Genomic DNA, 27,536 nt, shown 5'->3' on the forward strand with positions numbered 1-27,536 from the left:
TTCTCGAGAGAATATATTCACACATACTAGTGCGGACACTGTAGGGGAGAGGAGCTTGTGGAAACCAGTGATGTCCATTTAATAGGTTATTAGCAACTGCACGCAGAGGGCCGGGGCGACTGCACGCAGAGGGCCGGGGCGACTGCACGCAGAGGGCCGGGGCGACTGCACGCAGAGGGCCGGGGCGACTGCACGCAGAGGGCCGGGGCGACTGCACGCAGAGGGCCGGGGCGACTGCACGCAGAGGGCCGGGGCGACTGCACGCAGAGGGCCGGGGCGACTGCACGCAGAGGGCCGGGGCACCTGCATATTTATTTTATTTTTTTTTCTTTTATATCTGTAGGTTGGACAAGCTGCATCCTCTGAGAAGCTGATCCAGGAAAATTTTGTGTCTTGGTAAGGCCTCACCGCATGCAAACTTTCATAGCGGTTCTCTAGAATGTTCCTTAATTCTGATTGTTGGGGGTCTGATTTTTGAGCCCACCATCTCTGAGGGAACAAGTGATGAATCCTCTGTTAATGACCCTTTGTGCTGAAGACTGTGACACTGCCATATGTAAGTACTGTGGTTGTTCATAAGATCATACATGGCGTCAGGTAGGACGAAAGCTAAAGCTGCCACTGAGGGGTTTCTAGTTGGACCCCAATGTTCACCATTGGACCTTCCCCTTTAAATGTCAGTTATTCATGCCCTTAATTGCTCCTTCTTAAGCTTGAGTTCTGGCTCTTCTGCATTTAGTTGTAAATTCGGGCCCTACTACGTGTAGTCCCTAGTCCTCAATGGCATTACTCTTTTACAAAAGCTATTTTTGCAGGCAAAACATGTGATTACATATATAAAACATAAATTCAGTCATCGTCACCTCCCGGCCCCCACCTGGGTCCAGCACAGGCCGCTCTGCATTCTCCGCAGAGACAAGGTGCAGATCATTGTGGCCTGTGATTGGCTGCAGGGCTCATGTGACTGAGCAGCTTGTCATTAATAACGGTCTATGAAGAGCTTCCCAAGTCACCTGACCGCGGTAGCCAATCATAGGCCGTAGCAGTCCGTCGGTTGGTAGAACACTGACACCATCGCTTCTGATGACTGAGCGGCCTGCACAGGGTCCGGGCGGGTGCCGGTAGGAAGAGTTTAGCATCCGGTCCTCTGGCGGTATATACCCCGAGTGGTGGTCCTGCAGCAGCTGGTAGTGAATGCCTTCTGTCCCGATACTTATAAATTCAGAAGAGGATGGGTGCGGTCTACAGGTTCCCGGTCTGTCAGTCATGTCTTACATTATTCCTTTTAGCACCTCTGAACAATTTTTGGATTCTGCTCGAAACTCTGAATGTGCAATGAAGACGCATCACCCCGCAGAGGAAGACGGGTATGTATTCCAGGGTCACTTTAGTAGAGTCCAAACTTCCTGATCTCAGCACTGCTTCCTGAGCTGGACGTGTATGTAAAGAATGGAGAGGTCTGTAATGGCAGGCACGGTACCGCATAGGGAATGCGCCTCGGACTGCGGAGCCCCTATGGACACAGCTAGTAGGAAACTGTGCAGTGCCAATTCCCCCCCCCCCCCCCCACTACTGCGAACTCGGCTTCAGGAAAATGGCCGCTGCGATCTCCATCTGCGCATGCGCGGCATCCCGCGGCCATTTTCCTGAAGCCCCGGGAAGCGGAGCACTCCATCTGCGCACGCGCGGCCTCAGGAAGATGGCCACCGATAACCAGGGGAATAGCACAGATCGCGCTCTTTTTCGGCTGTTGCGCATGCGAGAACCACTACGCCAACGCCGGGAAGGTAAGCAAGAGGTGGGGGAGAAACAGCCATTTCACCACACCCTTTTGACCAGACCAGCGTGATTGACAGGCGAAAACGGTGACTTTTGTAAGGTATTTCGGCAGCATAGGTGGGGAATCGGGACAAAAAATACACTATTGTAAAGCACAGCTCAGGCCCTATTTAACGGTATTTTTATCTCATACTGAAAAAAACGGGGTGACAGGTTCCCTTTAAGTCACAGCGGAAGTGGAGGGAGGGGCGAAGGTTCGTAGCCGCTTATTAGCTGCCCGCCAATCGGTCGCAGACTAGGCCCACGGCTGTGAGCCCGTTGCGAAATCTAATTTGCCCCTCCCTGCTTATCAAATTAATAAACTGTGACCGACTAGTTCAACCCATCTAGGCCTGTTTGTGTTGTCTTTTTGGGATCAGGGGAAGGGGGGAAGGCACTGGTAACGACACAAGGGTCTCCGCGGTCTATCTATTGTAGGTACACTGCAACTGTGAGAGACAGAATGTAAAAATAAAATCCAGAAAAATCACACTGTAGGATTTTTACATAATTTATTTGCATTTTATTGCATGAAATAAGTATTTGATGCAATAGAAAAACAGAACTTAACCCCTTAATCCCATTGGACGTACTATCCCGTCAAGGTGACCTGGGACTTAATTCCCAGTGACGGGATAGTATGTCCAGCGCGATCGGCAGCGCTCACGGGGGGAGCGCGGCCAATCGCGGCCGGGTGTCAGCTGATAATCACAGCTGACATCCGGCACTATGTGCCAGGAGCGGTCACGGACCGCCCCCGGCACATTAACCCCCGGCACACTGCGATCAAACATGATCGCAGTGTTCCGGCGGTATAAGGAGCCCCCTCCCTGCGCGCTTCCCTGAGACCCTTGAGGCCGCGGGGCTGCATCCGGGTCCTGCAGGGATTACTTCCGGGTGCAGACCAGGCTCTGGTAAGCCTGCAGTGATCTAAGACAGATCGCCGATCTGACAGAGTGCTGTGCAAACTGTCAGATCAGCGATCTGTGATGTCCCCCCCCCCGGGACAAAGTAAAAAAAAATAAAAAATCCACATGTGTTAAAAAAAAAAAAAAAATTATTCCCATAAATACATTTCTTTATCTAAATAATAATAAAACAATAAAAGTACACATATTTAGTATCGCCGCGTCCGTAACGACCCAAGCTATAAAACTGTCCCACTAGTTAACCCCTTCAGTGAACACCGTAAGAAAAAAAAAAAAGCCAAAAAACGCTTTATTATCACACCGCCTAACAAAAAGTGGAATAACGCGATCAAAAAGACGGATATAAATAACCATGGTACCGCTGAAAACGTCATCTCGTCCCGCAAAAAACGAGCCGCCATACAGCGTCATCAGCGAAAAAATAAAAGTTATAGTCCTCAGAATAAAGCGATGCCAAAATAATAATTTTTTCTATAAAATAGCTTTTATCGTATAAAAGCGCAAAAACAAAAAAATTATATAAATGAGATATCGCTGTAATCGTACTGACCCGACGAATAAAACTGCTTTATCCATTTTACCAAACGTGGAACGGTATAAACGCCTCTCCCAAAAGAAATTCATGAATAGCTGTTTTTTGGTTATTCTGCCTCACAAAAATCGGAATAAAAAGTGATCAAAAACTGTCACGTGTCCGAAAATGTTACCAATAAAAACATCAACTCGTCCTGCAAAAAACAAGACCTCACATGACTCTGTGGACTAAAATATGGAAAAATTATAGCTCTTAAAATGTGGAGACGCAAAAACTTTTTTGCTATAAAAAAAGCGTCTTTTAGTGTCTGACAGCTGCCAATCATAAAAATCCGATATAAAAAACGCTATAAAAGTAAATCAAACCCCCTTCATCACCCCCTTAGTTAGGGAAAAATAATAAAATAAAAAAAATGTATTTATTTCCATTTTCCCATTAGGGTTAGGGCTAGGGTTAGGGCTAGCGTTAAGGCTAGGGTTAGGGTTGGGGCTAGGGTTGGAGCTAAAGTTAGGGTTGGAGCTAAAGTTAGGGTTGGAGCTAAAGTTAGGGTTAGGGTTTGGATTACATTTACGGTTGGGATAAGGGTTGGGATTAGAATTAGGGGTGTGTCAAGGTTAGGAGTGTGGTTAGGGTTACCGTTGGGATTAGGGTTAGGGGTGTGTTTGGATTAGGGTTTCAGGTAGGATTGGGGAGTTTCCACTGTTCAGGCACATCAGGGGCTCTCCAAACGGGACATGGCGTCCGATCTCAATTCCAGCCAATTCTGCGTTGAAAAAGGAAAACAGTGCTCCTTCCCTTCCGAGCTCTCCCGTGCGTCCAAAAAGGGGTTTACCCCAACATATGGGGTATCAGCGTACTCCGGACAAATTGGACAACAACTATTGGGGTCCAATTTATCCTGTTACCCATGTGCAAATACAAAACTGGGGGCTAAAAAATCATTTTTGTGAGAAGAAAAAAAAAAAATAAATTATTTTCACGGCTCTGCGTTATAAACTGTAGTGAAACACTTGGAGGTTGAAAGCTCTCAAAACACATCTAGATAAGTTCCTTAGGGGGTCTACTTTCCAAAATGGTGTCACTTGTGGGGGGTTTTAATATTTAGGCATATCAGGGGCTCTCCAAACGCGACATGGTGTCCCATCTTAATTCCAGTCAATTTTGCATTGAAAAGTCAAACTGCGCTCCTTCCCTTCCGAGCTCTGCCATGCGCCCAAACAGTCGTTTACCCCCACATATGGGGTATCAGCGTACTCAGGACAAATTGCACAACAACTTTTGGGTCCAATTTCTTCTCTTACCCTTGGGAAAATAAAAAATTGGGGGCGAAAAGATCATTTTTGTGAAAAAATATGATTTTTTATTTTTACGGCTCTGCATTATAAACTTCTGTGAAGCACTTGTTGGATCAAAGTGCTCACCACACATCTAGATAAGTTCCTTAAGGGTCTTCTTTCCAAAATGGTGTCACTTATGGGGGGTTTCAATGTTTAGGCACATCAGGGGCTCTCCAATCGCAACATGGCGTCCCATCTCAATTCCAGTCAATTTTGCATTGAAAAGTCAAATGGCGCTCCTTCGCTTCCGAGCTCTGCCATGCGCCCAAACAGTGGTTTACCCCCACATATGGGGTATCAGCGTACTTGGGACAAATTGTACAACAACTTTTGGGGTCCATTTTCTCCTGTTACCCTTGGTAAAATAAAACAAATTGGAGAAGACAAATTTTGTGTGAAAAAAAGTTAAATGTTCATTTTTATTTAAACATTCCAAAAATTCCTGTGAAACACCTGAAGGCTTAATAAACTTCTTGAATGTGGTTTTCAGCACCTTGAGGGGTGCCGTTTTTAGAATGATGTCACACTTGGGTATTTTCTATCTTATAGACCCCTCAAAATAACTTCAAATGAGATGTGGTCCCTAAAAAAAAAAAATGGTGTTGTAAAAATGAGAAATTGCTGGTCAACTTTTAACCCTTATACCTACCTAACAAAAAAAAATTTTGGTTCTAAAATTGTGCTGATGTAAAGTAGACATGTGGGAAATGTTATTTACTAAGTATTTTGCGTGACATATCTCTGTGATTTAAGGGCATAAAAATTCAAAGTTGGAAAATTGCGAAATTTTCAAAATTTTCGCCAAATTTCCATTTTTTTTTTTCACAAATAAACGCAAGTTATATCGAATACATTTTACCACTATCATGAAGTACAATATGTCACGAGAAAACAATGTCAGAATCGCCAAGATCCGTTGAAGCGTTCCAGAGTTATAACCTCATAAAGGGACAGTGGTCAGAATTGTAAAAATTGGCCCGGTCATTAACCCCTTCAAGTCGCGGCCCTTTTTCGTTTTTGTGTTTTCGTTTTTCGCTCCCCTCCTTCCCACAGCCATAACTTTTTTATTTTTCCATCAATATGGCCATGTGAGGGCTTATTTTTTGCGGGACGAGTTGTACTTTTGAACGACATCATTGGTTTTACCATGTCATGTACTAGAAAACGGGAAAAAAAATCCAAGTGCGGTGAAATTGCAAAAAAAGGGCAATCCCACACTTGTTTTTTGTTTGGCTATTTTGCTAGGTTCACTAAATGCTAAAACTGACCTGCCATTATGATTCTCTAGGTCATTACGAGTTCATAGACACCTAACATGTCTAGGTTATTTTTTATCCAAGTGGTGAAAAAAAATTCCAAACATTGCTTAAAAAAAAAAAAAAAAAAAAAGTGCCATTTTCCGATACCCGTAGCGTCTCCAATTTTCATGATCTGGGGTCGGGTGAGGGCTTATTTTTTGCGTTCCGAGCTGGCGTTTTTAATGATACCATTTTGGCACAGATACGTTCTTTTGATCGCCCGTTATTGCATTTTAACGCAATGTCGTGGCGACAAAAAAAACGTAATTCTGGCGTTTCGGATTTTTTTCTCGCTACGCTGTTTAGCGATCAGGTTAATGCTTTTTTTTAATTGATAGATCGGGCGATTCTGAACGCGGAGATACCAAATATGTGTAGGTTTGTTTTTTTTTTATTGTTTTATTTAGGATGGGGCGAAAGGGGGGTGATTTAAACTTTTATATTTTTAATATTTTTTTCACATTTTTAAAAACTTTTTTTTTTCACTTTTGCCATGCTTCAATAGCCTCCAAGGGAGGCTAGAAGCAGGCATAGCCCGATCGGCTCTGCTACATAACAGCGATCATCAGATCGCTGTTATGTAGCTGAAATGCAGGTGTGCTGTGAGCGCTGACCACAGGGGGGCGCTCACAGCAGGCCGGCATCAGTAACCATAGAGGTCTCAAGGACCTCTATGGTTACCTTCCTGATGCATCGCCGACCCCCGATCATGTGACGGGGGTCGGCGATGACGTCATTTCCGGCCGCCCGGCCTGATGCGGTAGTTAAATGCCGCTGTCTGCATTTGACAGCGGCATTTAACAGGTTAATAGCGGCGGGTGAATAGCGATTTCACCCGCCGCTATTGCGCGCACATGTCAGCTGTACAAAACAGCTGACATGTCGCGACTTTGATGTGCACTCACCGCCGGAGCGCACATCAAAGCAGGGGACCCGACATGCGCAGTACATGTACGGCGCATGTCGCGAAAGGGTTAACGTGCAAACCACCCTCGGGGCTTAAGGGGTTAATATTTGGTACAGAAACCTTTGTTTGCAGTTAGAGGTCAGACGTTTCCTGTAGTTCTTGACCAGGTTTGTACACACTGCAGCAGGGATTTTGGCCCCCTCCTCCATCCAGATCTTCTCCATATGTTTCATGTTTTGGGGCTGTCGCAGCACAACATTGAGTTTCAGCTCCTCCAAAGATTCTTTATTGGGTTCAGGTCTGGAGACTGGCTAGGCCACTCTAGGATCGTAAAATGCTTCTTACGGAGCCGCTGCTTAGTTGCCCTGGCTGTGTGTTTTGAGTCTTGACCCATCTTCAGTGCTCCATTCTCCCTTCAATATGGAACAGTCGTCCTGTCCCCTTTGCATATTAGCGCTCACAAAGTATGATGTTTCCTCCACCATGCTTCACGGTTGGGACGGTGTTCTTGGGGTTGTACTCATCCTTTTTCTTCCTCTAAACACGGCCAGTGGATTTGATACCAAAAAGTTCTATTTTGGTCTCCACTGACCACATGACTTTCTCCCATGCCTCCTCTGGATCATCCAGGTGGTCATTGGTGAACTTCAATCGGTTCTGGACATGTACTGGGGTGGGCAGGGGGACCTTGCATGCCCTGCAGGATTATAATCCCTGTATGTCACTAACGGTAATGTTTGACACTCTGGTCCCATCTCTCTTCAGGTCATTGACCAGGTCCTCCTTTGTAGTTTTGAGGTGATTCCTGACCTTTCTCAGAATCATCCTAACCCCATGAGGCGAGATCTTGCATGGAAGCCCAGACCTACCGAGGGAAGATTCAGTCATCTGTTTTTTTCCATTGTGTAATCATTGCGCCAACAGTTGTTGCCTTCTCACCAAGCTGCTTGCCTATTGTCCTGTAGTGCAACTCAGCCTTGTGCAGGTCTACAATATTGTCCCTGGTGTCCTTAGACAGCTCTTTGGTCTTGGCCATCATGGAGAGGTTGGAGTGTGATTGAGTGTGTGGACAGGTGTCATTAATGCAGGTAGCGAGGTTAAACGGGTGCAATTAATACAGGTAATGAGAGAAGAGGCGGCGGCTTCTTAACCCCTTCCCGACCCATGACGCCACGTAGGCGTCATGAAAACCCGTGCCAATCCGACCCATGACGCCTATGTGGCGTCATGGAATGATCGCGTCCCTGCAGATCGGGTGAAAGGGTTAACTCCAATTTCACCCGATCTGCAGGGACAGGGGGAGTGGTGCTTCAGCCCAGGGGGGGTGGCTTCACCCCCCCGTGGCTACGATCGCTCTGATTGGCTGTTGAAAGTGAAACTGCCAATCAGAGCGATTTGTAATATTTCACCTAAAAAACTGGTGAAATATTACACTCCAGCCATGGCCGATGCTGCAATATCATCGGCCATGGCTGGAAACACTGATGTGAGCCCCCCCCCACCCCACCGATCGCCCCCCGAAGCCACCGATCTGTCCCGTAGTCCCCTCCGTCCTGTGCTCCGCTCCCCCGTCCTCCTGTCCGCTCCCACCCTGCTCCTATGCCACCCCCCCCCTTATACTCACCGAGGCTCCCGGTGTCGGTCCGTCTTCTCCATGGGCGCCGCCATCTTCCAAAATGGCGGGCGCATGCTCAGTGCGCCCGCTGAATCTGCCGGCCGGCAGATTCGTTACAAGTACATTTTGATCGCTGTGGTAGGTTCTATCACAGCGATCAAAATAAAAAAAATAATAAATAAACCTCCCCTTTATCACCCCCATAGGTAGGGACAATAATAAAATAAAGAAAATATTTTTTTTCTTTTTCCACTAGGGTTAGGGTTAGAACTAGGGTTAGAACTAGGGGTAGGGTTAGGGGTAGGGTTATGGCATGTGCACAAAGTGCGGATTTGCCTGCGGATCCGCAGCGGATTGGCCGCGGATTGGCCGCGGATCCGCAGCGGATTGGCCGCTGCGAATTCGTAGCAGTTTTCCATCAGGTTTACAGTACCATGTACACCTATGGAAAACCAAATCCACTGTGCCCATGGTGCGGAAAATTCCGTGCAGAAACGCTGCGTTGTATTTTCCGCAGCATGTCAATATTTTGTGCGGATTCCACAGCGTTTTACACCTGTTCCTCAATAGGAATCCGCAGGTGAAATCCGCACAAAAAAAACACTGGAAATCCGCTGTAAATCCGCAGGTAAAACGCAGTGCCTTTTACCTGCAGATTTTTCAAAAATCGTGCGGAAAAATCTCACACGAAACTGCAACGTGGGCACATAGCCTTAGAGTTAGGGTTGCAATTAGGGCTAGGATTGGAAATAGGGTTAAGATTAGGCTTGTGGTTAGGGTTACGGATAGGGTTAGGGGTGTGTTGGGGTTACAGTTGGGATTAGGGTTAGGGTTAGGATTAGGGTTACGGGTGTGTTGGGGTTAGGGTTGTGGTTAGGGGTGTGTTGGGGTTAGGGTTGTGATTAGGGTTATGGCTACAGTTGGGATTAGGGTTAGGGGTGTGTTGGGGTTAGTGTTGAAGTTAGAATTGAGGGGTTTCCACTGTTTAGGCACATCAGGGGTCTCCAAACGCAACATGGCGCCACCATTGATTCCAGCCAATCTTGCGTTCAAAAAGTCAAATGGTGCTCCCTCCCTTCCAAGCCCCGACGTGCGCCCAAACAGTGGTTAACCCCCACATTTGGGGTACCAGCATACTCAGGACAAACTGGGCAACAACTGTTGGGGTCCAATTTCTCCTGTTACCCTTGCAAAAATAAAGAATTACTTGCTAAAACATAATTTTTGAGGAAAGAACAATTATTTTTTATTTTCACGGCTCTGCGTTATAAACTTCTGTGAAGCACTTGGGGGTTGAAAGTGCTCACCACACATCTAGATAAGTTCCTTCGGGGGTCTAGTTTCCAAAATGGGGTCACTTGTGGGGTGTTTCTACTGTTTAGGCACATCAGGGGCTCTGCAAATGCAACGTGATGCCCGCAGACCATTCCATCAAAGTCTGCATTTCAAATGTCACTACTTCCCTTCCGAGCCCTGACGTGCGCCCAAACAGTGGTTTACCCCCACATATGGGGTACCAGCACACTCACAACAAACTGGGCAACAACTATTGGGGCCCAATTTCTCCTGTTACCCTTGGGAAAATAAAAAATTGCTTGCTAAAACATCTTTTTTGAGGAAAGAAATATGATTTTTTATTTTCACGGCTCTGCGTTGTAAACTTCTGTGAAGCACTTGGGGGTTGAACGTGCTCATCACACATCTAGATAAGTTCCTTGGGGGGTCTAGTTTCCAAAATGGGGTCACTTGTGGGGGGTTTCTACTGTTTAGGCACATTAGGGGCTCTGCAAATGCAATGTGACGCCCGCAGACCATTCCATCAAAGTCTGCATTCCAAAACGTCACTACTTCCCTTCCGAGCCCCGGCATGTGCCCAAACCATGGTTTACCCCCACATATGGGGTATCCGCGTACTCAGGAGAAACTGGACAACAACTTTTGGGGTCAAATTTCTCCTTTTACCCTTGCAAAAATAAAAAATTCTGGGCTAAAAAAATATTTTTGAGGAAAGGAAACACATTTATTATTTTCACGGCTCTGCGTTATAAACTTCTGTGAAGCACTTGGGGGTTCAGAGTGCTCACCACACATCTAGATAAGTTCCCTTGGGGGTCTAGTTTCCAAAATGGAGTCACTTGTGGGGAGTTCCTAGTGTTTAGGCACATCAGGGGCTCAGCAAACGCAACCTGACGCCCACAGAGCATTCCATCAAAGTCTGCATTTCAAAACGTCACTACTTCCCTTCCGAACCCCGACGTGTGCCAAAACAGTGGTTTACCCCCACATATGGGGTATCAGCGTACTCAGGAGAAACTGGACAACAACTTTTGGGGTCCAATTTCTCCTGTTACCCTTGGGAAAATAAACAATTGTGGGCTAAAAAATCATTTTCTGAGAAAAGAAAAATTATTTTTTATTTTCATGGCTCTGCGTTATAAACTTCTGTGAAGCACTTGGGGGTTCAAAGTGCTCACTACACATCTAGATAAGTTCCTTGGGGGGTCTAGTTTCCAAAATGGGGTCACTTGTGCAGGAGCTCCAATGTTTAGGCACACAGGGGCTCTCCAAACGCGACATGGTGTCCGCTAACGATTGGAGCTAATTTTCCATTCAAAAAGTCAAATGGCACGCCTCCCCTTCCGAGCCTTGCCGTGCACCCAAACAGTGGTTTACCCCCACATATGAGGTATCGGCGTACTCAGGAGAAATTGCCCAACAAATTTTAGGATCCATTTTATCCTGTTGCCCATGTGAAAATGAAAAAATTGAGGCTAAAAGAAATTTTGTGTGAAAAAAAAAGTACTTTTTCATTTTTACGGATCAATTTGTGAAGCACCTGAGGGTTTAAAGTGCTCACTATGCTTCTAGATAAGTTCCTTGGGGGGTCTAGTTTCCAAAATGGGGTCACTTGTGGGGGAGCTCCAATGTTTAGGCACACAGGGGCTCTCCAAACGTGACATGGTGTCTGCTAGCGATGGAGATTTTTTCATTCAAAAAGTCAAATGGCGCTCCTTCCCTTCCGAGCCTTACCATGTGCCCAAACAGTGGTTTACCCCCACATATGAGGTATCGGTGTACTCAGGAGAAATTGTCCAACAAATTTTAGGATCCATTTTATCCTGTTGCCCATGTGAAAATGAAAAAATGCTCACTATGCTTCTAGATAAGTTCCTTGGGGGGTCTAGTTTCCAAAATGGGGTCACTTGTGGGGGAGCTCCAATGTTTAGGCACACGGGGGCTCTCCAAACGCGACATGGTGTCCGCTAAAGATTGGAGCCAATTTTTCATTGAAAAAGTCAAATGGCGCTCCTTCCCTTCCGAGCCCTGCCGTGCGCCCAAACAGTGGTTTACCCCCACATATGAGGTATCAGCGTACTCAGGACAAATTGGACAACAACGTTCGTGGTCCAGTTTCTCCTTTTACCCTTGGGAAAATAAAATTTTTTTCGCTAAAAGATCATTTTTGTGACTAAAAAGTTAAATGTTCATTTTTTATTTCCATGTTGCTTCTGCTTCTGTGAAACACCTGAAGGGTTAATAAACTTCTTGAATGTGGTTTTGAGCACCTTGAGGGGTGCAGTTTTTAGAATGTTGTTACTTTTGGGTATTTTCAGCCATATAGAACCCTGAAACTGACTTCAAATGTGAGGTGGTCCCTAAAAAAAATGGTTTTGTAAATTTTGTTGTAAAAATGAGAAATCACTGGTCAAATTTTAACCCTTATAACTTCCTAGCAAAAAAAAAATTTGTTTCCAAAATTGTGCTGATGTAAAGTAGACATGTGGGAAATGTTATTTATTAACTATTTTGTGTCACATAACTCTCTGGTTTAACAGAATAAAAATTAAAAATGTGAAAATTGCGAAATTTTCAAAATTTTTGCCAAATTTCCGTTTTTTTCACAAATAAACTCAGAAATTATCGACCTAAATTTACCACTAACATGAAGCCCAATATGTCACGAAAAAACAATCTCAGAATCGCTAGGATCCGTTGAAGCGTTCCTGAGTTATTACCTCATAAAGGGACACTAGTCAGAATTGCAAAAAAACGGCAAGGTCATTAAGGCCAAAATAGGCTGGGTCATGAAGGGGTTAAAGAAAGACGAAAAGCTCTGTGAAAGCCAGAATTCTTGCTGGTTGGTCAGTGATCAAATACTTATTTCATGCAATAAAATGCAAATGATTTAAAAATCATACAGTGTGATTTATATTTTTAGCTTCTCTCTCTCACTGGTGAAGTGTTCCTACGATAAAAATTAGACCTCTCCATTCTTTGTAGGTGTGAAAACTTGCAAAATCGTCAGTGGATCAGATTCTTAATTTCCCCATTGTATGTTCCTGGCTGGATGTGTAAATATCGCTGCTCAAAAAAAATAAAGGGAACACTAAAATCCCACATCCTAGATCTCTCTGAATGAAATATTCTAGTTGTAAATCTTTATTCATTACGTAGTGGAATGTGTTGAGAACAATGATCAATGTAAATCACAATTAATATCCCATGGAGGTCTGGAGTTGGAATGATGCTCAAAATCAAAATGGAAAATTAAATTACAGGCTGATCCAACTTCAGTGGAAATGCCTCAAGACAAGGAAATAATGCTCAGTAGTGTGTGTGGCCTCCATGTGCCTGTATGATCTTCCTACAACGCCTGGGCATGCTCCTGATGAGGCTGCGGATGGTCTCCTGAGGGATCTCCTACCAGACCTGGACTAAAGCATCCACCAACTCCTGGACAGTCTGTGGTGCAACGTGACATCGGTGGATGGTGCGAGACATGATGTCCCAGATGTGTTCAATCGGATTCAGGTCTGGGGAACGGGCGGGCCAGTCCATAGCTTCAATGCCTTCATCTTGCAGGAACTGCTGACACACTCCAGCCACATGAGGTCTGGCATTGTCCTGCATTAGGAGGAACCCAGGGCCAACCGCACCAGCATATGGTCTCACAAGGGGTCTGAGGATGTCATCTCGGTACCTAATGGCAGTCAGGCTACCTCTGGCGAGCACATGGGGGGCTGTGTGTCCCTCCAAAGAAATGGCACCCCACACCATTACTGACCCACTGCCAAACCGGTCATGCTGAAGGAGGCTGCAGGCAGCAGAATGTTCTCCACGACACAACACCCACTTGTGGACATCAGACCCTCATACCATGCTCATACCACACTCATGGAGTCCGTTTCTGACAGTTTGAGCAGACACATGGATGTTAGTGGCCTGCTGCAGGTCATTTCTCCTACGCCTCATTGGGGGACACAGACCGTGGGTGTTATGCTGCTTGCCACTAGGAGGACACTAAGTAATACAAAGAAAGTTAGCTCCTCCCCTGCAGTATACACCCTCCTGCTGGCCCTCAGCTAACCAGTTCTTGCTTAGTGTCTGTAGGAGGCACTTGGGTCTTTTTTCCCCGCCAGCGGCAATCATTCGGCGCGCGGCCCGCCGACGCGCTCCACAGGCAGGCTCCATAAATTTAGTCCCCGGCTTTTGCAGCCGGACTAGGCCGCAGTTGAAATGCCTTCATGGTCCCGATGGGCTGAACTTCGTGGATGTACAGAAGCCCCCCTCCATGGTCCGGGCAGCCCCCACTGTCCCACCACTGTGAAAGCGGATGGCACAAGGAGGCGGACGGTTCCTCTCCACCTCCCTAACAAAAGAGATGATGGATTGAGGTTTATCTCTCTATCCCTGTACCGTCCACGCTGCAATACCCGACATCCGCGGCGGCTCCATGCCGGGACGCGCACCGTTGGTAAGTGGATCCTGCCAGCAATGGGCTTCTGCAGCGGGATATTCACAGGCAGTCTCAGACTTCCCTGTGGCCACCTCCCTGAGGTAACGCTCCAGCCGGCTAAAAAATTTAGCTCCCGGCTTCGGCCGATGTGTAGTCCGCACCGCAGAAGCGCACTGTGTCGCCTCAAGGCGGCTTAGCCTTTTTTCCTGGCGTTTTTTCACCTGACGCGGAAGCGCTCAATTTTCTCGAGCAACGGGTGACCACCCCTAACTTCTACGCTGACGCCGGCTGCAGAAATTTACGCCCCGGCTGGGGCCTATTCATGGAAGTCTCGAGGCTCCGCCCACGTCGTGCCTGTGGCTCCGCCCCCTGAATTGGCGCTTCTCGCTCGCTGCGAGATTTTACCTAAACCCGCATAACCAGTATTCCTGGTCTTAAAGTCGCACGACCAGTATTCTCTGGTCTTAAAGGCACGTGACCAGTATTCCCTGGTCTTAAAGGCACGTGACCAGTATTCCCTGGTCTATAGGCACGTGACCAGTATTCCCTGGTCTATAGGCATGTGACCAGTATTCCTGGTCTTAAAGTCGCACGACCAGTATTCTCTGGTCTTAAAGGCACGTGACCAGTATTCCCTGGTCTTAAAGGCACGTGACCAGTATTCCCTGGTCTATAGGCACGTGACCAGTATTCCCTGGTCTATAGGCATGTGACCAGTATTCCCTGGTCTTAAGGGCACGTGACCAGTATCCCCTGGTCTTAAAGGCAAGTGACCAGTATTCCCTGGTCTTAAAGACACGGGACCAGTAAGTATCCCCGGGTCTTAAACGCACACGTCCAGCATTCCCTGGTCTTAAAGGCACACGACCAGTATTCCCTGGTCTTAAAGGCCCACGACCAGCGTTCTCTGGTCTTAAAGGCACACGACCAGCATTCTCTGGTCTTAAAGCCACACAACCAGTAATTCCTGGTCTTAAAGGCACACGACCAGTATTCCCTGGTCTTAAAGGCACACAACCAGTATTCCCTGGTCTTAAAGGCACTCGACCAGTATTCCCTGGTCTTAAAGGCACACGACCAGTATTCCCTGGTCTGGAGGGCACCATGACCAATCCGAAATTGGTCATAGATGAGGAGCCCTCTGCCGCTGATCCCAGTTTATCCCAGTGTAACAAGTTCCCTCAGTCTAAACTCCCTCGTAGAGCTTTTGCCATCCAGTCCGGATATGCGATTCACTGGACAGAAGCCTCTACGCGGGACGCTATGCCTGGTCTGATTTTTAAGGGCGACAGGCACTTTAAAGGGCGCCGGTCTCCCCACACCATCAACAGACGGGCACACGAAGGTCCAGGCCTAACGCCAAACAACCTGTCCTGTCCACCCGGAGACCTGAACTCTGTGGATGTACAGAGGCACCCTTTTTTCGGGCGTCTGAGCACCCCCTCTGCATCACCACTATTTAACAGAAGATGCAAGTAGGCGAATGTTCCCTCTCCACTTCCTTGTTAAGAGGATGGTGGATCGAGGCTCCTAATTTTTAACTCTGCAATGACCTGCTGGAAGCAGCGGCGCATTCTGTCACTCGGCAGATTAACCGGGTACAATCCCCTGTGGTTTACCTACCAGTATCCCTGCCCGATATGTCCTCAATTAAAAATACCACGATCTGTCAAATAGCACATCTGGTTTGTTCCGTTTGGCAGCTACGGGTCCAGCCCTTTAACCTCCCTATCCGCCGCATGGATTGCTAGAGCAACGGTCTCCTGCTGGAGTCCTTAACTACTTTGATTCACACCAGTATCCCTTTCCTGAAGACAGTTCAGCTGGTCAATCATATTTTTGAGCGGGAGACTAACGAAGAATCGTACGTTCCCGCAGCCCCGACCAACAGTGAAAGGGCTGTCCAGGACAGTCTAGATCTAAGGGATCTTGGTTCCTAAAAAGGGGAACGAGAAGTAGGACCGATCCCGGACCTCAAACTTCTAACAATCTTTTCACAAGGTTCTTTTTCTTCGAATGGAGTCTCCTCCGCTCAGCCATTACTTCAACAAAAAAGGTGCAGTTTCTGGCATCCATCGACATTCGGGATGCCTAACCTCTTCAAAAATTTCTTTGCTTTTCCATTCGTGAACAGCATTTAAGTCACGACCTTGTCCTTCGGCCTTGCTACCGCACCCAGGGTGTTCGCAAGGGTCATGGCGGCTGTCATCTTGCACCTAGAGGTGTGGCCGTCCTACCCTGTTTGGCCGACTGTTTACCCGCCCTTGCAGGACTACGCTAAGTCGTCTATATCACTTGCGATACCCTCTCACCTGGGCTGGTGGCTAGACTTAGACAACTCCTCATTTCCAGCCCAGCAGATATCCTTCTTTGAGGATGATCCAGTATTCTTCCAGAAGGGTGGTAAATCTTCCTCCAGACAAGGTCATGGTTTTTCAACAGGGAGCTCGCGCTCTTGCTCACTCATCCCCTCATTTCATTCGATTTGCTGGGAGGGTTCCAAAAAAAAAAAAAAAAAAAAAACGGAGACGACAATGGAAGCAGTTTCCTTCGCTCCGTTAGTTTTCAGCAAGTCAAGCAGCCTTTCAGACGATAGTCTCTGAGCTCCTTCTTCATCCGGAGTTTTTTCTTCCGGTTCCATGGTTACTGGTAACTTCCAATGCCAGTCCTCTTCTCCCGATCATTGCTCTGGAGATCTCAAGGGTAGTCCTATAGTAGGTCCACTCCTTATGGCGGGTCAACCCATCCGAATTCAATTTGACAACGCCACGGCTGTGTCATACGTCAATCATCTAGCGAGTATCCACGTTCAAGCACCATGGCCAAAGTACCTCACATGGGCCGAGATCTATCACTCGGTGATCTTGGCAGTACATATCCCAGGAGAACTCTGGGCTGCGAACATATTTAGCCATCAGGGTTTCACCTCAAGTGAGTGGGAACTTCACCGGAAGTATTCCATCAGACCCGCCTTCACTGGAGCTCTACAGTTGTAGTTCGGATGGCGTCCTGACTGATCGCCTGTGTACTGGAGTTTGTTGGTCGGCCTCGAGATCCAGAAGCCTTCGCACTGCATGCTCCGGTTATTCCGTGGTACCAGTTTCCACTTCCGAAAGCTTTTCAGAAGCAGAAAGGGCCCCAGTGGTCCTCGGAAATCCGCACTGACCACGTCAGTTCGCTTGCGGAGCTGGTAGCTTTCTGTCTTTCTGCAACAAAACTGCAAGTAGGGACCACCTCGCAGGATGTTTTTCACATGTAGTTCTTCCCTATTGCATACCGTTAGATCATTGGGATCTATTCTATTAGGGAAGGTTGCTTCCTTTTCTCTCGGCGATATCCTCATCCTGACGAGTCTTCGGGCTAACGGGTCTTTTCAGACTTTTTTCTCTTATTCCCTTCAAGGCAAGGTTGTCCTCAAGCCTTCCCTGTCCCTAGTTACCAAGGTGGTATTGTATTACTACTGTCATGAGGGCATAGTTCTTCCCTCATCTCTTTTGGCACCACTCTACAAAATGGAATGAGGTCCCCATATTCCGGACAGAGCAAGTGCTCTGAGTAGGTATGTCTTGAGGACGGCGTCCTTCCGAAGGTTGGACACTGTATCTTGGGTTTCCTAACAGTAAGAGGAAGGCTTCCTGACGTTTACAGGAAGGGTTTGGCCGTCTCCATCGGCCATTTAGCCTGGTGTATTCCTTCACCATCCAGGAGTCCTTCCGTGTTAGATGACAGCCTATCTCCCTGTCTATCGTGGGTTATAGGCACCAGGCGTCAACAAGACACGCCTGCAAGCTTGCGGATTCGTCCAGTCCGCATGCATTCTTGAAGCATTATAATTCCCAGACTTCCACAGATGTGACTCTGGGCAGGCGGACTCTGCAGGCCGCGGTGGCGCACTTGTAAGTAGCAGTTACACAGGGCCTGATCTGACGTTGTCCCCACCCAGGGACTGCTTTGGTACGTCCCACGGTCTGTGTCCCCCAATGAGGCGTAGGAGAAAAGGAGATTTTTGTTTACTTACCGTAAAATCTTTTTCTCCGAGCCAATCATTGGGGGACACAGCTCCCACCCTGGTATTGGCTTATGCTTGTTTGTTTATAATCCGATATGCTATACTCTCATATATAATATGACATGCTGTAAGCTAATATGTTGTTACTGATCTCCTACTGCTTTTTACACCGAACTGGTTAGCTGAGGGCCAGCAGGAGGGTGTATACTGCAGGGGAGGAGCTAACTTTCTTTGTATTACTTAGTGTCCTCCTAGTGGCAAGCAGCATAACACCCACGGTCTGTGTCCCCCAATGATTGGCTCGGAGAAAAAGATTTTACGGTAAGTAAACAAAAATCTCCTTTTTGCAGGGTTCTGGCACTGTTCCTTCTACACAAAAGAGGGGGTAGCGGTAATGCAGCTGGATTGTAGCCTTCCTAACAAAAATATTCAACCTTTCCCTCACTTCCGGTATTTTTCCCTCCTCATTTAAGCATGCCATCATACATCCACTACTTAAAAAGCCCTCCCTCGATCAAAATTGTGCCGCTAATTATAGACCTGTCTCTAATCTTCCCTTCATCTCTAAACTCCTGGAACGCCTGGTCCACTCCCGTCTTACCTGCTATCTCTCAGATAATTCTCTTCTCGACCCTCTTCAATCTGGTTTCCGCTCTTTACACTCTACTGAAACTGCCCTCACTAAAGTCTCTAATGACCTACTAACAGCTAAATCTAATGGTCACTATTCCATGCTCATTCTCTTGGATCTCTCCGCAGCATTCGACACTGTGGATCATCAGCTCCTTCTCACTATGCTCCGCTCCATCGGCCTCAAGGACACCGTTCTCTCTTGGTTCTCCTCCTATCTCTCTGGCCGATCCTTCACTGTTTGTTTTGCTGGTTCCTCCTCCTCTCACCTTCCCCTTACTGTTGGGGTTCCTCAAGGATCAGTCCTAGGCCCCCTCCTCTTCTCTTTGTATACTGCCCCTATTGGACAAACAATCAGTAGATTTGGTTTCCAGTACCATCTCTATGCTGACGACACCCAATTATACAACTCTTCTCCTGTTATCACGCCGACCTTTTTAGAAAACACCAGTGATTGTCTTACCGCTGTCTCTAACATCATGTCCTCCCTCTATCTGAAACTGAACCTGTCAAAAACTGAACTCCTCGTGTTCTCTCCCTCTACAAACCTACCTTTGCCCGACATTGCCATCTCTGTGTGCGGTTCCACCATTACTCCAAAGCAACATGCCCGCTGCCTTGGAGTCATCCTTGATTCCGAGCTTTCATTCACCCCCCACATCCGATCACTGGCTCGCTCTTCTTATCTGCATCTCAAAAACATTTCCAGAATTCGCCCTTTTCTTACTTTCGACTCTGCAAAAACTCTTACTGTCTCACTTATTCATTCTCGTCTGGACTATTGTAACTCTCTACTAATTGGCCTACCTTTTACCAGACTCTCCCCGCTCCAATCTGTCCTGAATGCTGCTGCCAGGATCATATTCCTCGCCAACCGTTACACCGATGCCTCTACCTTGTGCCAGTCATTACACTGGCTACCCATCCAATCCAGAATCCAGTACAAAACTACTACCCTCATCCACAAAGCACTCCATGGCTCAGCACCACCCTACATCTCCTCTCTGGTCTCAGTCTACCAACCTACCCGTGCCCTCCGCTCTGCTAATGACCTCAGGTTAGCATCCTCAATAATCAGAACCTCCCACTCCCGTCTCCAAGACTTTACACGTGCGGCGCCGATTCTTTGGAATGCACTACCTAGGTTAATACAATTAATCCCCAATCCCCACAGTTTTAAGCGTGCCCTAAAAACTCATTTGTTCAGATTGGCCTACCGCCTCAACGCATTAACCTAATTATCCCTGTGTGGCCTATTAATAAAAAAACAACAACATAATCACGTTCCTCCATCATGTTCTCATACACTTTATGCAGTTAATAGCCTCTGTGTCTGTACTGTTACATACTTAGGTAGTTAACTGGTTCATGCAGCTTTACATGAACACCCGAGCCTTACACTATGGCTGGTCCAAATAACTAAAGCAATTGTTACCATCCACCTCTCGTGTCTCCCCTTTTCCTCATAGATTGTAAGCTTGCGAGCAGGGCCCTCATTCCTACTGGTATCTGTTTTGAACTGTGATTTCTGTTATGCTGTAATGTCTATTGTCTGTATAAGTCCCCTCTATAAGTTGTAAAGCGCTGCGGAATATGTTGGCGCTATATAAATAAAATTATTATTATTATTATTATTCCTAGTGCCCCCACCACGTCTCCTAGTGTACTGGCCTGGCTCCTGGTATCTGCTCTGGACACAACGCTGACAGACACAGCAAACCTTGCCACAGCTAGCATTGATGTGCCATCCTGGATGAGCTGCATTACCTGAGCAACCTCTGTTAGTTGATACAAAAACCCCAATAACAAAATATGCATGTCCAAAGGACAGCAAAATAAAACAAAAACCCGCTCAAAAAGTAAGCTATAATTTTCAGGAGGAAAAAGAGCAAACAGGTGTACTAAAAATAGAAAAATTTTTATTATAATAAGTCACCAAAGTACATATTACAAATCATCACAAATAATTTTTGCAGGAAAAACGACACCAAGGGCGTCACAGTATCTCAGTATTTGGTCAATTATTGCTGAAAAAGCCAATATATTTCTCAAATAAAGTGCACAGTGCAATGTCATCATTACATATATGGGGCATCTTCATAGACCCATAGTAAAAGTGCTAGCAACAGCTAAATCATATTAGGGATGAGATGCTCACCTAAGATTTCTCAAATAAAGTGCACAGTGCAATATCAGCATTACATGTATACGGCATCTTCATAAACCCATAGTAAAAAGTGCTAGCAACAGCTATATCATGTTGGGGATGAGGTGCTCACCTAAGACCAAGAAGCAGAGATACCGGACCGGGTGTGGATGCCCCCCGACGCGCGTTTCGCGGGTAACAAAGCCCGCTTTTTCAAGAGGATGTAGTGTTTGCTCAGCCAGGACCTTTTATGATCCTTTGAACCGGCATGTGATGTCCGGCCGGCCAATCGCAGTGAGCGTAGCGGCGCATGCGCACTGTAGATCCAAAGCTCTCAGCAGATGGAGCAGGGCGTCATCGTCATTACGCACGAGAGGGGAGGAGGAGCAGTCCCCGCTCGTACGGAAGAGGATAAAGACGCACCGCTACATAGCCAGGAGCCAGGATCACAGCGCGCACGCGCACCCCCACTGTGTCACCAATGAATAACATGAAAGCATGCAGTGTGTAAGTACCACTATGTGCACCGAACAAAAGTGCGTATAAACAGGGACATATATGACTCAGACCAAAAAAATATATACACAAAAAACGTATATGGCGGTTCAATTCTAGAAAAGGTCTTAAATAAAGTACAGTCCCACATCTTTGTGTGTATAATACACTTGCAAGCATAGATGGTTGTTAGTTAGTAGATGCCGCCTCATGCTACTGTACAGTACCTCTAGGAGTGAGAGCAATGACAAAATGCAAAAGTGACCAAAACGGAGAACAGAGAAATGGTCTGTGGTCACCGCTCCTTTTATAAGGGTTGTGTTGCTAATTGCTGATCATTTCTACCTGTTGTCTGTTCCATTTGCACAACAGCAGGAGAAATTTATTCCCAGTCAGTGTTGCGTCATTACTGGACTGGTTAATTTCACAAACATGTGATTGACTTGGAGTTACATTGTGCTGTTTAGGGTTCCCTTTTTTTTTTTTAGAGCAGCATACTGTATATGTATGTGTGTGTATATGTTCACGTTCACCAGGAATATATATTTCTCTGGGAACATATGAAGCCCCTTTTGTCAGCACAATAATCCTGCATTGTGACCACAAAGTTCAGCTCTCCAGAGGGTGCACCGCCAAAGCCGGCTGCCATGTTTAATATTGCAGAAATAATCCTCTTTCCCTCTGTCCTAGGCTGCCAGTCACAACCTCCAGCATAGATGAAAACAACAACGTACTGCAAGAGGAATCTGAAAATAGGTACCTGGCGAAGTCTCTTGGGTTACAGTAGTGTAGTAGTATCTTCCCGTGATAGGATTCTTGCCGAGTGATCAATCATTTTGCACATGACTTGCTGGTGGTGCTTTACATAGAGCAGATCTGGTGTCGTAGTTACCAAATCTTCCCTACCTGTAGAGTAAGGGCTAATACACACGAGCGTACTGTGGCCTCATGCCTCGACTATTGCAGTCGTGAGCCCAAATAGTGTGTATGGGGGGCTTTAGTCGCATCCTATTTGTCAATACTTTTCAGAACAGTTGGTGCCATGTATACGAATATTCCCCAATTGTATGTGTTCTTGTACCTTGGCAGTGTAAAATCTGTTTCTGGAGCATATTGCATTTTATTTCTACAATTGGAATTCACAAGGTTTTAAGGAGGGGGGAAAAAACTCTTCCCGCCCTCATTCCACCCATTAAAGGGGTTTTATATTCATACATTTTCATCTGTTCTAAGTGAGAAGTTGCTAATAAACTTAGTCTTTCCATTTCTCACTATATTCTGAACCTCCGCTTGCTGTCAGTGACTGAGACTGTGACTTCTGTAAACTCTGGACATATCTAGTCTTGCTCTCCGCTGAGCGGAACATATGGGCGGCAGCAGTCGCACAAGTCTCTGCTAGTCCAGATACATCCGAGCATTGTGTATGCTGAGAGCAGGACTCGATGTGGACGGGTTTACTGCAGATGTCAAATAGGGTGTCCTCATTCACTGACGGCAAGCAGAGATTTTGTAAAGAACTGAAGCGCAGATTCTTTTGAAATTTTCACAAATTCACTAAATAAGGTTTAATTCCATAAAACCAGGAGTCTCCTTTACCCGAGGTTGATCTCGCAACGATCGGTCCCCTGTTTTCAGTATTTATATAGATTGGTTATTCACTGTTGTGTTTTAATTTCCAGGCAGAGTGAAATCTCGGAGAATGAACCTGACAAGGATCAAGCGGTACGTGGGACCTTTTGTTTCCATAGCTGGGTCGCCCCTGTACTATGTAGATTGTGGCAGACGGCATGGCGGACAATCCTAATTCATTGTTTCGAATAGCGACCAGAAAAAAAACCATGAAGGAGCAGCACTAAAGCAATATCTCTAATTTATGATGTTCTGCTTGTGCAATCGGCTGGATGTCGGATGTGGCGGTCGTCAGCTGTGGCCACTACCTGCAATTTCCTAGCTGCGACTCCTTGCCCACATTGGGTTCCGACGTCGCAGCTTACAGCGCACAACTCGCATTGTGGCCAAATTTGTGCAAACACATTGTGGTACAACTTCGCCCTGTAGCAGACGCCGTCCCGTTAGGTTTGGTATCTTGGGAGTATGTCCGACCCTCTGACTCCTCAGTCCCTAATGAGGCTGGCGGCTTTAGGTTTATAGGGTTCAAGGTCCAGTACTGGCTGTAGAACCAGAGCTAAAATGTTTATGTGGTTTCATCCAATGCTTTTCTTTTCCAGTTGGCGTCTTCTAGGATTTCGGAGCACAAAAGTGATGCTCAACAACTCAACCACTTACCTGATAATCTGCCCTTCGAGAGCATTAATGGAGAAAAAGATCACGAGGATCTACCAAAGGATCACAGAGATCAGGCCGGGGAGTCACGTAGCTCTAGGATTTCTGAGCACAAAAGTGATGCCCAACAACTCAACCACTTACCTGATGATCTGCCTGTTGAGAGCACTAATGGAGAAAATGATCACAAGGATCTACCAAAGGATCACAGAGATCATACTGGGGAGTCGCGTAGCTCTGGGATTTCTGAAAATGACAGCGGCACCAAAGCCCTCAAGGAAAAAGAGAACCGTGCTGAGAAAATGGGACACGTGTCTAAGAAAAGGGATCAGCATGGAAGAGCAGACAAAAAGCTCAAGGAGCATAATGAAGAAGTAAAGAAAAAGGATCATCATGAGAGAAAAGAGAAGGAGGATCGCGAAAAGAGCAAAACACGGGAGAAAGTGAAGGTTAAGGTAAAGGAGACTGAGGATAAAGACGAGGACCAGAAGACAAGGAGCGACGTTCCCAAGAAGAGCAAAACACAGGAGAACGTGAAGGGTAAGGTAAAGGAGACTGAGGATAAAGACAGGGACCAGAAGGCAAGGAGCGACGTCCCCAAGAAGAGCAAACAGAGTGATGAAAAGCTCAAAGACTCATCCAAATCTAAGGAGGGCCACTCACGAAAAAGCAAAAAAGAACATCAGATAAAAAAGGAGACCCGAGACACCGAGGCACTTCCAAAAGAGAACGGAAGTGTCCTGAAGATGACCCTGGTGGACCTGGATCTATTCGACGACAAGAAGCAGAAGTCCAAGAGCAAGTCCCGGGATAAGAAGGGATCTGACGAAAAGCAGGACAAGCAGAAAAAGGGCGATGATAAAGACTCCAAAAGACAAAGCGAATGTGAAAGGGAGGAAACTAAAGGAATAAAGAGGGAAGTGGAAGAATCGCAGAGAGAGGAGGACTCCAAGGCCGGCCACAAGAAGGCAAAGCAGGATCCTGAGAAGGATCAGACGACCCAGAAGGAGGAGAAAGGAAAAACGAGGAGCAAAAAGAGGAAGAATGTGGACGGGGAGGACGAAACCAAAGCCAAGAAGACGAAGGAAGAAGAGTCCAAGTGGAAATGGTGAGTGAGCAGTGGTGTCGGTGCATTCTGGGAGTTGTAGTTTCACATCTGTAGGTTATTTCGGCTGCAGGAGTCCACCAGGGTGGTCTCATACTATTGGTGGTCACATCCTGTCCGCAGCGGTGATGGACATTGTGATCACGGGATTGTCTCTCAGCACAAGCTCTGCCATTTTCTGGGTGGATTTAATTTGTGTCCTCACTATCACTGCCCTGCGCTTCATTAATAAACATTTAATAACGTCCTGTGTGCTGGGATGCCGCCATGGATGTCCGCCTGCTTACTCCTGAGTATAGGGCACGCACTGTAACCGGCCGGGTTTTGGAGACGCAGCGTCACCGGTGTCACTGTCCTCCAGGTTATTGCACCTGGTTCTGGCGGATCAGGGATCCCTTCTCTCCTGTGCTGTGAGAAATCCTTCCCTTGTGAGATCGGCATGGTAGAGCCGCAGTTTCCGTAACTCTAGCCCGGATGTGGTTGGTATCTGCAGATGGCGTGAGCTGCGTGCACGATCCTGAGCTTACAGGAGAGTCCCCCGGGGGCCTGTATACCTCCGGGTGCTCACACCTTGTAAGATAATCATCATCCCTCTCCTGGCTGCCGTCCAGCGCCTACGAGGGAGAGGCCTCGTACTGAAGAGACCCGCCGCGCTCTGTGCACAGCACATGATGGTGGGAGTGCTGCAGACAGCCTGCACCAGCACATGTAACGCTGTTATCGGGCACAGCTCTGCCCCTCCGGGCTCCTGGAAGCTTCCACGAGACCGGTGCCTGGTGTGTGTAGATCACATGTGGGTGTATGGAGCCGGCTCAGGTCGTGTCCTACAGGTGGTGCCTGCCACTGACTGCTCCGATCGCTGCTGCTTAACCATTTAATCGCCAATCTATGACCTCTGCATTTACATTATGGTGCTCATCAGCCTGCCCGTGCTGGGTTTGCCATGTCCCGTTTATGTCATTACTGGGTTTGCCATGTCCCGTCACAGCCATCTCGGTGCTCCTATAAAATCCACCTCATGGCTCGCCGTCATGGATTTATCATTTTACTATGTACTGTAGTATTTCAGGTCCAAGTAACCTATGAAGACTAAATGGAGTAAAAGAAACAAAGTTTTGGAAGTTATAAGGAATAACAATTCTCAGAAAATGGGGACACACAAAAATAATTTTTAACCACTAAATTACCCTGACGTGAAGAATTGTCCTCAGGTCGTATTTCATCCATTATAAGTTCATGCTAAAAACATACAACTCTGCCCTTCACCTCTCCAAACAAACCTATTTCAACACCCTCATCACCTCGCTGTCCAATAACCCTAAACGTCTCTTTGACACTTTCCAGTCCCTACTCAACCCAAGAGAGCAGGCCTCAACAACGGATCTCCGCGCTGACGATCTGGCCAATTACTTCAAAGGAAAAATTGACCACATTCGACAGGAATTCACCTCCCAAACTCTTCATACCATGCACTGTCTTCCCTCCCCCACTGCATCTAGTTCACTCTCTGACTTTGAACCAGTTACAGAAGAAGAAGTAAGCAGGCTCCTTGCATCTTCTCGCCCGACCACTTGCACCAGTGACCCCATTCCGTCACATCTCCTCCAGTCCCTTTCCCCGGCTGTCACCTCTCACCTAACAAAAATATTCAACCTTTCCCTCACTTCCGGTATTTTTCCCTCCTCATTTAAGCATGCCATCATACATCCATTACTTAAAAAACCCTCCCTCGACCAAAATTGTGCCGCTAATTATAGACCTGTCTCTAATCTTCCCTTCATCTCTAAACTCCTCGAACGCCTGGTCCACTCCCGCCTTACCCGCTATCTCTCAGATAACTCTCTTCTCGACCCTCTTCAATCTGGCTTCCGCTCTTTACACTCTACTGAAACTGCCCTCACTAAAGTCTCTAATGACCTACTAACAGCTAAATCTAATGGTCACTACTCTATGCTAATTCTCTTGGATCTCTCCGCAGCATTCGACACTGTGGATCATCAGCTCCTCCTCACTATGCTCCGCTTCATCGGCATCAAGGACACCGTTCTCTCCTGGTTCTCCTCCTATCTCTCTGACCGATCCTTCACTGTATGTTTTGCTGGTTCCTCCTCCTCTCACCTTCCCCTTACTGTTGGGGTTCCTCAAGGATCAGTCCTAGGCCCCCTCCTCTTCTCTTTGTATACTGCCCCTATTGGACAAACAATCAGTAGATTTGGTTTCCAGTACCATCGCTATGCTGACAACACCCAATTATACACTTCTTCTCCTGCTTTCACGCCGACCTTCTTAGAAAACACCAGTGATTGTCTTACCGCTGTCTCTAACATCATGTCCTCCCTCTATCTGAAACTGAACCTGTCAAAAACTGAGCTCCTCGTGTCCTCTCCCTCTACTAACCTACCTTTGCCTGACATTGCCATCTCCGTGTGCGGTTCCACCATTACTCCAAAGCAACATGCCCGCTGCCTTGGGGTCATCCTTGATTCCGAGCTTTCATTCACCCCCCACATCCGATCACTGGCTCGCTCTTCTTATCTGCATCTCAAAAACATTTCTAGAATTCGCCCTTTTCTTACTTTCGACTCTGCAAAAACTCTTACTGTCTCACTTATTCATTCGCGTCTGGACTATTGTAACTCTCTACTAATTGGCCTCCCTCTTACCAAACTCTCCCCGCTCCAATCTGTCCTGA

The 27,536-nt window shown here is 46.8% G+C and overlaps 1 protein-coding gene across 6 annotated transcripts in view; it reads left to right on the plus strand.

The window, feature by feature from the left end:
* Positions 1-27,536, plus strand: part of TOP1MT (DNA topoisomerase I mitochondrial) — a 45,561-nt gene that overhangs the window by 5,458 nt on the left and 12,567 nt on the right. For all 6 annotated transcript variants that reach the window (XM_077271369.1, XM_077271372.1, XM_077271367.1 and 3 more), the window contains 5 exons: positions 344-396; positions 1,290-1,367; positions 22,147-22,212; positions 23,136-23,178; positions 23,685-24,847. In XM_077271369.1, the coding sequence (XP_077127484.1) occupies positions 344-396; positions 1,290-1,367; positions 22,147-22,212; positions 23,136-23,178; positions 23,685-24,847 (1,403 nt within the window). The remainder of the gene's footprint in view (positions 1-343; positions 397-1,289; positions 1,368-22,146; positions 22,213-23,135; positions 23,179-23,684; positions 24,848-27,536) is intronic.

Source organism: Ranitomeya variabilis, chromosome 6 (genome assembly GCF_051348905.1).
Source record: "Ranitomeya variabilis isolate aRanVar5 chromosome 6, aRanVar5.hap1, whole genome shotgun sequence".
NCBI classification, from domain to species: domain Eukaryota; kingdom Metazoa; phylum Chordata; class Amphibia; order Anura; family Dendrobatidae; genus Ranitomeya; species Ranitomeya variabilis.